Source organism: Colias croceus, chromosome 9 (assembly GCF_905220415.1).
Source record: "Colias croceus chromosome 9, ilColCroc2.1".
Classification (NCBI taxonomy): domain Eukaryota; kingdom Metazoa; phylum Arthropoda; class Insecta; order Lepidoptera; family Pieridae; genus Colias; species Colias croceus.
The window spans coordinates 419,367-431,042 of record NC_059545.1 but is presented as its reverse complement, the minus strand read 5'-3'; the positions used below and the strand labels follow the sequence as shown (position 1 = coordinate 431,042).

Here is an 11,676-nt window from a genome sequence, read left to right as displayed (position 1 = left end):
AAAAAAGAATCACGTAAATCGGTTCAGAAACCTCGGAGTAATCGGTGTACATACATAAAAAAAAAAAAAAAAAAAATATACCGGCCGTAACTCCTCCTTTTTTTTGAAGTCGGTTAAAAAACAATATATAAAGCGGGATAAAATCCGGGTAAAAGGTCCAATGTGTAGACAGACTAAATAATCATATTTATCCCTTAAATTGTCACCCCTAGATTCCTTGCGAATATTTTGGTAAAATTTTAAACATGTATTGGAATAAGGATAGAAAAGAGGAAAATGAAAAAAAAAAAAAAAAATTTAATTCCTTATATGGTTTTTATTATGTCACATAAAACGGACAATGCCCATTACATGTACAGTCAAGGTGAATGAAAACACGTCACATAAAACGAACAATGCACATTATTCGTGCTGCCGGATTCATGAATACCATGAACATTATCACAACATAAAATTAAAAATTAGAACAAAATTATTATTAGCAACATTATAGAAACAGTCTTTTAAACATCAGTCATAAAATATTGTTAAAAAACTTAATGTTATCTTAAAAATGTTATACATTTCTTACAACAAAAGGAAAACTTCTAGCTTACAACTACATTAAAATAAAAACAAAATAATAAACTTCTGGGAAAAATAACAAAAAATAAAATTCTAAACATAAAATAACTACTTTTCCTTGTGGAATCTTATGTAACACGATTTTTTGGCAGTTAGACAAAGCCTTTGTTGACATTTTATACACATAATCATGGTTTTACCATTTTTGCAAAGACGACATCGGCCCTGTGATGTAAACATTGGAAAATGATCGTAACAGTCTAGTCGTGCATCATCTACAGGTCTCGGTTGAATCGGTTTTGTAATTGTTGCAGGTTTAGGAGAATTCGTCATGACGTTGAATCTAGAATTTGTATAGGTTTTCATAAGCCCAAGGGCACACTGTACACGAAACCTTTTCAGGCTTAATTTATTTTCGCCTAGTTGAAGACAGTCTCTACGATGTAGAAGCCAGCTATTGTTAAGTGCGATGTCTAACAGTTGGGCAAATATTGACATAATATACCAACGTCTTTTTTTCATACGAATTCTATACAAAGAAGTTAGCATGTCAGCGATGTCGACGCCGCCCATATGTTTGTTGTACACTTTTATTACATTAGGACATGGTACAACCACTCTCTTTTTTAACTTCTTATCGTATCGTTCTATTGTAGACACAGGATCTTGGGCACAAAACGAACTTGCTATATGGATACATTTATTGTCCATCCATTTTGTTATGGCTATTCTCTTGGAATTGTCACAAAGTACTTGAAATATTCCTCGTCCTTTTTTCATCATAACTTTATCCGACATTAGTTTGCAATTTCTCAATCTATCTTTACGTAAAGTACCTAAAGACAGTATTCCCATTTCATTGCGTAAATAATAAATAAGCTCAAGCGATGTAAACCAGTTATCAAAGTATACTGTGCTAAGAATGGGATTTGAAATTGTCCTACATAGTCGGAGAACTGTTTTACCTCCTACCCCAAGATAGTCTTCTTCCCATTTACTGAACTGGATACCTTGAAAAGTGTTTGCGCCGTCGTAAGCAAAGAAATCATACACCATGCCTGAAGTACCAGCACGAACTAGAAATTTAAATCCCCATTTGTTGGGTTTCTTTGGCATATATTGCCTTCTGCTGCCAGCTTTCTTACCTTTATAAGGTATTATCATTTCATCTATAGCGAATGAACGTTCTTCCTCTATTTTCAAGCATTGATTACGAATATATGCCATAACAGGGGTAATTTTATTATAACGATCGTTTTTATCTACATTTGCATTATCACAAAAGTGCAAGTATCGTTTTATCGTTCTATATCGTTTAAGGGACATGGCGGAAGAAATCTGTTCATACTTCAATTCAGTACTCCAATAATCTTCAACTGCCGGTAAGTCTACAATGCCCATAAGTATTTCTATTCCTATTAATATTTCCATTTCTTTCTTTGTTACACATATCGATTTTCCGGTAGTTTGCACTGAATATAAATTCGTCATATCAACTATGATATCGAGTAACTCATTGGTGAAGAAATGTTGGAAATATTGCTGAGGGCTAAGGATGTCATGACGTTCCTTGAAGTTGGGGGAGTCTAATGTGTGGACAGTTCCGGTATATAACCTTTTTTTAAAAATAAAATCTAATTGTTTCATTTTACGCTTCTTAGCCATAGGTGTTGGTGGTGGAGGCATAGGTGAAAAGTCTATGGTTGTGGTTTGCCTGGTACGACGTGTCGTTATATTTGGAAGAACAGGTCTAGAAAAACTGGAAGATGGTGATGCAGCAACTATTGGTGAAGGTGTTTCCGGTATATAACAGGCAACTGGGACTGAATACCTACTTTGGTGTGAATGAGATTCATTTCTTGCCGTTTGTGATGACTCTTCTACAGTAACAATATTTTCTTGATATGAATAATTTTGAGAATTTGTGTCTTCACAGTCACTGAGATCAGCCAAAATATCATATAATTCCGGAGATATGGTACGGGGTGAAGATGAATTTTTGCGATCATTATGAAAATACTCATGTCGTTGAAGATGTCCTTCGAAATCATCATCAGACTCGATGTCAGACTCTTCAGATTCAGCCGGGGGTATGAGTGACAGGATTTTCCTTGATCTCCAAGCCATACTTCTGTAAAATATAATAAAATATAATATTATAACAACGACCTTAAAAGTAGCAGCTCATTGGCGATGTCCGTTTTATAGGACAATATAAAAGAACACTTACAAGTAGGCCTAAATGGCAATGTCCGTTACATGGGACAGTCAAAGAATACCCTAGTATGTACATTAAATTGGCAAGGTCCGTTTTATGGGACATAATATATAAACTAAGTTTTTTACTAGAAATACTGTAATATTTGAAAAAATTATATCATAATACAATACCTACAATCATATTCTAACTAATAATAAAGCATTATAAACAAAATAACCAAAATACTTACAATTATTATCAATTTTATCAGGTGCGTAACAATATCCGGCCGTTGCAAATTTTCAAATAATCACTACTCGCGAGTGATCGTCGCTACGCTTACGAAACATGCGCGTGCGCGAAAGGGACAACTAGTACCTTACCAATTCATTCATTAGAAACGCTCAGGAGTTATAGAATAGCGTCAGCGTGTGTGTAAATACTATGTCTTTTAAAACGGACGAAATCAATTTAAGGGTTATACCGAATTCATAGAGATCCGATCAGTTGATTTGTGTTTAAAATAACAGCCATCAACCATCATCACAAATCTAAATGTTTAAAATTATTAGGATTTTGTAGTAATTTATTATCAATATTGATTTTTAAAATCACAATCCGGTAGGTTAAAAAATACATGTATATAATCCATATCGTTTATCGCACATTTATCCGCTCTACTATAAAAAATAATGAATCTCCTTCTTTAATAGAGTGGGTAAATGCATCCCTTGAATTACAGTTCATACGCTCATTACTAAACATCTATGATTGTCGTATGGATTTCGTTACTTTTATCCTAAATATATTTATATTTGATACATACCTAAACGGCATTATAGTTGCAGAAATGAGGAGAAATGTCACCAATATTTATCTGATAATTTAATCGCCCAGTTATTACTGTGTATGTAAACAACTTTACTTACTGCTCGACTTACTGGAATTGTTTTGATTTTTTTTACAGCTTTGTTATCATAATCTACGTCAGTCAAGGTGGACTCCAGAGGGCATTTACCAAGTTCAGTTCAGTTTCAAACAACAAACATTTGATAATTTTACAAAGTTCTGAAGTGCCATAAGAAAGAATGTTGCAGAAAGTTCGCTTCTTTTAAGTATTAGAACCAGAGTTATTTTGTTTAGATTGTGCTGTGTTCCCTTATTTCATACTATACCTACTAAACGCGATGGAAAATACTTAGTTAATGTTAGTTTACTTTTTGTTAAGTGCAAAGTGCACTTTTAATTAGGTACGTAATTAGGTACGTTACTAACAAGGATGTAAAGTCAAAAACCAAACGAAGAAGCTAGGCCATTTTATATCTATACTAATATTATGAAGCTGAAGAGTTTGTTTGTTTGGATTTCGGTGTTGAATAGCCCATTTATCGAGGAAGGCTATAGGCTATAATATTTCATCTCGCTAAGACCAACAGAATCGGAGTTACGCGGGTAAAACCGCAGAGCGCAGCTAGTACTCTTAATAAATACGAAAATCTATTGACTTTGAGTTAACTCTAATTTATATTTGGCCCATCCTAGTTTTGTTCTTCTAATGTGACCATTTAACAGTCATCCACAATACAACAATGTATTACATATTATATAATTCGCTACCAGTTTTGATTTTATGTTTACCAGATTATAGACCAGATTCTTGACTTCCAATGTGTGAAGTCTTTGCTATACAATTACAAGATTACTTCGTGAATCATAGAGTATTGTGAAAGTAAGGTGAGAATTACAATCTATTCTTTATGGTTATACTCTATAATTATTGGCTGAGTACAATTGTACAAACTTAAAATACTTTTTAACGTTCAGACACAGAATATGTAAATAATTGGGTCCGATCTTAAGCCCGGTACATTAAAGTTTGAAGCTAAAGTACGATAGTACTTATTTGTAACTTTGCCATGTTACTTTATTACTGGTGTTTGAAAGACCAGTGACCTTATATAATATATTTTACTACCTGATCTTAACCACCACCGCTCAATAAACAGTAGCAACTCGTAGTAGTTTAACCGCTTTTTGAAGAATTATTGTAGAGGTCAAAATCATTTTATTTCATATCTCTGAACATGTAACTAGTAAATATTTAGGTTTAGACATAAGGGTATACATTGGGTATGTTGGATAAAATGCTTGCTGTGCTCTATAGAGAATTTTTTTATTGTGCATAAAAATGCATTAAATTATTTAATTTAATAAATAAACATATTTTGTTTTCTTTTGAACCACCAACCAAAAGGGCATTGAACGAACTTTCGTTATTAATAATATTACTTATTTTTTCCGATTTCTTCGAAAACATATACTTATATTATGTTTTCGAAGAAATCGGAAAAAATAAGTGTAAATGAGATGCTCACGCGCAGCGCGGTAATCTATTTGCACAATTCGCTAAAACAATACTTCGGCAAACATTGAGAAAAGTGATGGAATTTTTTTACACTTTTTCTTACACTTTAACTTTACTTTTCTTTATTTCGTAAAACCATCTTTCATCTTCTGTAAGGCATATACTTGAACCTATGTTTTTATAGTGTATTTCAGAAAATATGAGCTTTGTGTTTCAAAAATTGTAAATTTTTAGCTATATATTATGCTTTTCGAAACACACGGTCTGTTAATTAATATTATTTAGGGCCGATTTTTCAATGCCCAGATAAACAGTCTAATAACTACCCCTCGAATAGATTTATTCAATTGCTTATCTAACTCATAACGGCTCGCCTATTTTTCAATCGTGATTTATTTGATGAATAACTATCTGACCAAATATTTCCATATTGGCAGCTCTGCTCTTGGAGTGGCGAAACAAACATATTAAATTAGTCAGGTTAGAGCGGGATAGAGTCAACTTGCAATATATCAACAACCGTCATTATGACTCACGTCAGGAGTGCATTTTAAGCAAGAAGCTTATATCTAATACACTGGAGATTTCGGTATGAACATTGACGTGTAACAAGAAAATATTGCCCAGTTCATGTTTTTTATCACTTTCACACCTAACTTGGTATTGCCACTGTTAATACGAAGTTTTCCCAAGGCTACTATGTATGCTGTAATATTCTGTGCAAAAGGTTAGTTTTTGTACATGAGTTTGTTGATAAATTGCCAACAACGTCATTCAGAAGCATTGTTGGATGAGACAATTATTATTTATGCTAAATAAACTAAGTATCTGAACCAATTATTAAAAAGCGATACTCCCTGATTATGGGTAGTCACCATAATAAAATTGTAGCAACTCTCACTTTGTCAATATGGCATGTGTGTCAAAAAAATTGCGTCGCTTCGAATATTTAAGTTAATATTGTTGCTTATTTAATGAATATTTTCCGAATATAAAGAATGCATTGTATTGTGCAAAATTGCAGAAGTGTTTGGACACCAAATTCTGGCATAGAATTTCACAGGCAAGTGTATATTTACGTTATTTACAATATTCCTCAATACTCCTGCATTTACCTGTTTAGAATCATTTCAATGGCAAAAATTGTCTAATTTAGCATCATTTTAGTAAGCAGTCATGTTAAATTTGTTATTTCCCTAATACTTTATCATTTTTCAACAAGTTTTCAATAAACAGATTTAACAAGTAAGGTAACCATGATGACGAGTTTTTATGGATAGCGAAGAGAATATATTGTAATAACAATATTATTATGATGAAAATTTAGAACACCATTTTAAAGATTGTTACTAGTAATGAAACAACACATGACATCGGTATTGCACTCACAAGTAGTTATACGATTGTTCGTTTTTACATTGAAATTTATACTTTTTTAACTTACCTCATATTTTTTTGTTTTACGTATTTCAGCTTTCCAAAAAGTAAAATAAAAAGAAATATATGTGCCCATCAAGGTTACTGAGGATTACGACCCAGAAAAAAATACCTTTTGAAAAATAAACTTTGTAAAGTTAGCTGAAATTTGTGCAAGGCTGCTATAAACAGTTTTTCTTTGATGATTCTGGCTTGAAATTGACCCGTCGAAGCAACGCATTTAAAAAGAAGATCTGAGTAGCTAACAATTTGGTAAACAGCATCTGATGCAAAACACAACTTTCCTCTATTTACAAAGGATGTTAATGCTATATATCGGTTCATATCCAAGCTTTGTAGCCAAAAGTTATTTATAACTATCATTCTATACCAATTAAAACTGTATGTACCTACCTATAAAGTATGACCATAATATTATAATATAAATACTGTTAAAAATATATGTCGTTATTATTTATAGACCATGATTTTTAGTTTTTTCTATTTTGAAAAATCCTGAATTTACAAACCAGCGTGGTCACTCGACAGAAAGAGACAAATAACATGACTGACGTCATTGAATGTCATAGTTTCTTGTTTCAAGTTAATGGTCATAGTGCAATCTCCAGTGTATTAGAGGATATAAGCTTCTTGATTTTAAGTTTATCTTGTGTTCTATGATTGTTGATTATTTTTTTGATTCGAGTAAAGAGTTTTGATTAAATTTGTGTTAAAATGTATATATTTTACGATGGAAACGACATAAAGGCAGCGTCCGGCAAATTTTCAATGGCATGATCATCAGTAGGTACTATCAAAAACATCAATTTCAATATGATTTTAATTGATAATTATTTTATAGAAAGAGGCTTTATTGTAAAAATTCTACGCTCTATTTTATTACATACGAAAATATCCCAAATTTGACGCGTCAGTTGTCAACTCAAACGTCTAATCGTCGAATAGCACGCTATCTGGCCGTTGGAGCAGCAGATAGATTTATTCCTCAAATAACGTAGTTATTCGATAGATAAGTCCTATTCGTCTATTGAAAAATTGAATATTTTGTTAACTGAAGAATAAAGTCTATCTAGCTGTTTATCTGGGCATTGAAAAATCGGCCCTTAGTCGTAGAATAGAGCAAAGCCTGAGAAAATACCGACTGAAACTGCTTTACCGGATTAGACAGTCCTTGAGTGTAAATGTCAGGAAATTGCTTTGTGAGTCGCTTATCTTGTCGAAATTTAATTACGCGGATGTGGTTGTAGGGCCTAGGTTGCTTGAATCAACGAAAAAAATAGTGCAACGGGTGCAAAATGCGTGTGCCCGCTATTGCTACAATATTCCCTATCGTGATCATGTTACACCGTACTTGATCAAACACAACTCACTTAAAATGGAATATCGTACCCACTTACACCTGGCTACGCTTCTCTTTAATTTATTAAAATATAGAGTACCTGTATATTTGTACAATAAATTGAAATGGTTGGCGGATAATAATACAACCTACGAGACTAGACACGCAAATTCTTTGTTGGAAATTCCCCTGCATAGAACATCTACATTTAGGGGGTGTTTTAGGTATCGAGCATCAAAATGTTGGAACGACCTACCGCCGCCTATTCGTTCACAACAAAGCTTATCGTCTTTCAAAAAAAAGTTAAAGTCATATCTTCTCGATTTACAAAAACGTTAACAAGAAAAAATTAGCATCCCCAATATTTATTAATATTTATATAAATATTTATTTAATTGTTTGTTTATTTATATATATTTTTTATTTTATTTTATTTATTTTTTTTTTTATAAAATATTGCATCCCCAATATTGTTCTTATTTGTTTATAGATTATTACGTATTTATCCAATAACCTCTCTGCTACTTTAAGTCAATGTGTAATATTATCTATTCACTAAGTAAGTATAATCAAGTATTTTTGCAGTTTGAGCAATAATACATCCACTGTCAGCAAGGCATCCTAAGGCAACCACTGAAAATCAGTGTATTGCACTGAGTGGCAGGCCTATTGTGGAATACATTATATTTAAGTTAGATTTAAGTTTCTTGTTTCTTTTTTTTTGTATTTTTGGTATGTATCCATAATAAACGTATTTTCATTTCATTTCATTTCATTTCATTCATTTTCATTTCATTTCATTTCATTTCAAAGTATTGTTCTATTTTGTAGATTCGATATTTTTGATGTTTTTTTTTTCAAGTTCCTACTTAGCAGATCGCTTTTAATTATCATGTACGTAGTCATGTTATATGCAATAGGTCATTTAAACTAAGAAGTTAATTTCGAACGCTATTCAGTAATTCGTGCGTAGGCTCAAAAAAACTATATACTTAGTTATTATTGGGAATTTTATAAATTATCAACCCATTATTCTAAAGTTTTTCACATATTTTGGTGTCTGTTTGAAAATTTTAAGGTTATTTTTGAAATCAGATAATTATGAAAAAGATGTTCAAAATAATTTGTTAATATCACGCTAAAAAGTCAACAGTTTGACGGTTTTGAATACAAACAAAAAATAACATTCATATAAATTAGTTGCAGGATGGATTAGCCGTGTAAATGAAAAGCAAACAGCGCTGAGTACCAAACAATGATACTGCTAACACCTCACAGGTTTTAATGAAAGAATAAACAACACAAAATGGCGGCCGGGGAAACAATGACCCCGTTGCGTTTGTTGTCTTTGGTTGTTGAATGGAGGTTAAGCGGTGGTGCGCGCGGTTGTGATTTGGATGGGTTTGAAAATTGTGATTGTATATTGTGATTACTTGGTAAATAAGTAATGTTCACTGATCTGTATTGTACAAAGTAAAGAGCACATTCAGGCGTTTAAATAATCTGCAAAAATTATTGGTTTCAGTTCAATTTTTTTTCTCGTTAGTGTTTTGTAAATATTTATAATTTTGAAAGTTGGTGCCAATTACTACTATCTGTATGCATATTAAAAACATTACATATTTAAAATCTACGACCTAGGTATGTCTTTTATATAACCTTAGATTTAAAACCTACAAACCTACGATTTTTATCCATCTGCGATAACTAATATTAATTTTATTGATACATTGTCACGTCGACCCGGTAACGGGATAGCATTAACCAAACAGGGGCAGCGGACGGAGAGCAAAGTGCCTCCGTGCTGACTTATCATATTTCTGCATTGACGGGTAGGGGTGTCAAGTGCTTGATTTTAAAAGGTCTCTGCTTTGAAAAACATTGTTTGTATAAATTATGATAAAGTTAGTCAGTCTTCTGTAAGTGAATGTAAGTGAAACAAATAATTAAATAAATTGTTTGTTTAATTGTTTAAATTGTTTGTTTAAATGTGTACAGAAATACTTATAATATATTATGTACTTAGTTGTATTTTTAAAATATGTATAACAGATTCAGAGACATTCAAATATTGAACAATGTGCAGGGCCTAAACGTAATATTCACACATTTGTTTATGATTTATAAGCGTTAACATATTTTCTTATATAATATATGAAGTTTTACTCATATAAAAATATAAGATGAATGATTTACAAGGGACTTTTGAATGGTACTGATAAACTCAAATTCATTTAACTAATAACAATTATTTTGGTCTATTGTTCTTCTTTTATCAGATGTATTTCTTCCGGCATTCATGCTCTATTGAAGATCTGATAGAAGATATGAAGATGAATTGTCTATATTGAAGATCCTTCCTAAAAACATTTAATAAAAAAACAAAAACTCCCCACTGACAACCCTATCCGTAACACGAGTTACATTAAGTGTAAACACAAGTCCATACTAACGCGAAGTGACAGCGTTTGCGCAGCTGCCGGCTAACATAATATATCATAGACACGTATTCAAGATTAATGGACAAAAACCCTAGAATATAAAAGCTAAAAACTAGAATAGCAATGCTAAAAAAACTTCACGACTAGGTGTTTGTATACAAGAGAAAAAACAAAAACTAAACTAACAAGTAACAACAAAAAAGCTTAAAAAGCTTTAAATTATGATTTCTAGAGAGTACTGTGAAGTATGACGTAGCATAACATAATATCGCTACATAGTATAAAACAAAGTCGATTCCCCCGTCTGTCCTGTATATGTATGTATGTAAACCTACATAATGGATTTAGAAGCAGTTTTTTTTATAGATAGAGTGATTCAAGAGGAAGTTATATTTATTAGGTTTTAGACAAAGCGGGCGAAGCTTCGGGCGCAAAGCTAGTACATAAAGGGTTTATGAAAACGTTAAATCGTTTTCATAAACCCTTTATGTACTAGATGAAACATGACATTAGCAACACTGTTGTGGAAGGTATTCGAACACAATAACCAGTAAATCATCGTGTAACCAACAGATTAGTAATAATTAACAACTTTCTATATGAATCCGCAGTTTGCATAGAGCAGATTTCTCCCAAAACTTCCATAGTTAAGTACATCAGATCACACATGATTGTCTTAGGCTAAGATATTTCTCATATTAAAAGGCTTTACAACAATTGTTTGTTGCATAACGTTTATTAAAAAATAGAGCAAATATCAGTATTGCCTTTGCACAGAAATCTTAATATATAAATCTCGTGTCACAATGTTTGTCTTCAATGGACTCCTAAACCACTTAACCGATTATAATAAAATTCGCACACCATGTGTAGTTCGATCCAACTTGAGAGATAGGATAGGTTTTATCCCGGAAATCCCTCGGGAACGGGAACTATGCGGGTTTTCCTTTGAAAACGCGGGCGAAGCCGCGGGCGGAAAGCTAGTAGATAAGTATATCTCGACACGCGGACGGTTTATTACCTATATTCTCTTAAATATAACAGTTTCAAATTATTTCAAAAGCTGCCTACATGATTTAATAATAAAGACTGTTTATAAAAGGTTGCTTGTGTTTTATTAATATCCTTTACTAGTATTTGTACTAGTTAGTTAGAAATAAATTTCAGAGTATGTACTTAGGTATTTTTAATACATGTACGCGACTACATCTTGTATGATGTTTAATCTATACTAATATTATAAAGCTGAAGAGTTTGTTTGTTTGAATGTACTAATCTCGGGAAGTACTGGTTCGATTTGAATTGTTTTGGTATTAGATAGCCCATTTAT

General features: G+C 32.2%; 1 protein-coding gene across 1 annotated transcript; it reads right to left on the bottom strand.

Annotated features, from left to right (window-relative positions):
• Positions 1-760: 760 nt before the first annotated feature.
• LOC123694532 (piggyBac transposable element-derived protein 3-like) lies at positions 761-3,214 on the bottom strand. The gene is made up of 3 exons (XM_045639993.1): positions 3,015-3,214; positions 1,089-2,695; positions 761-789 (listed from the first exon to the last, which is right to left on the bottom strand). The coding sequence occupies exons 2-3, from the start codon at positions 2,689-2,691 to the stop codon at positions 761-763; spliced, it is 1,632 nt and encodes a 543-aa protein (XP_045495949.1). The 5' UTR covers positions 2,692-2,695; positions 3,015-3,214.
• Positions 3,215-11,676: the final 8,462 nt, after the last annotated feature.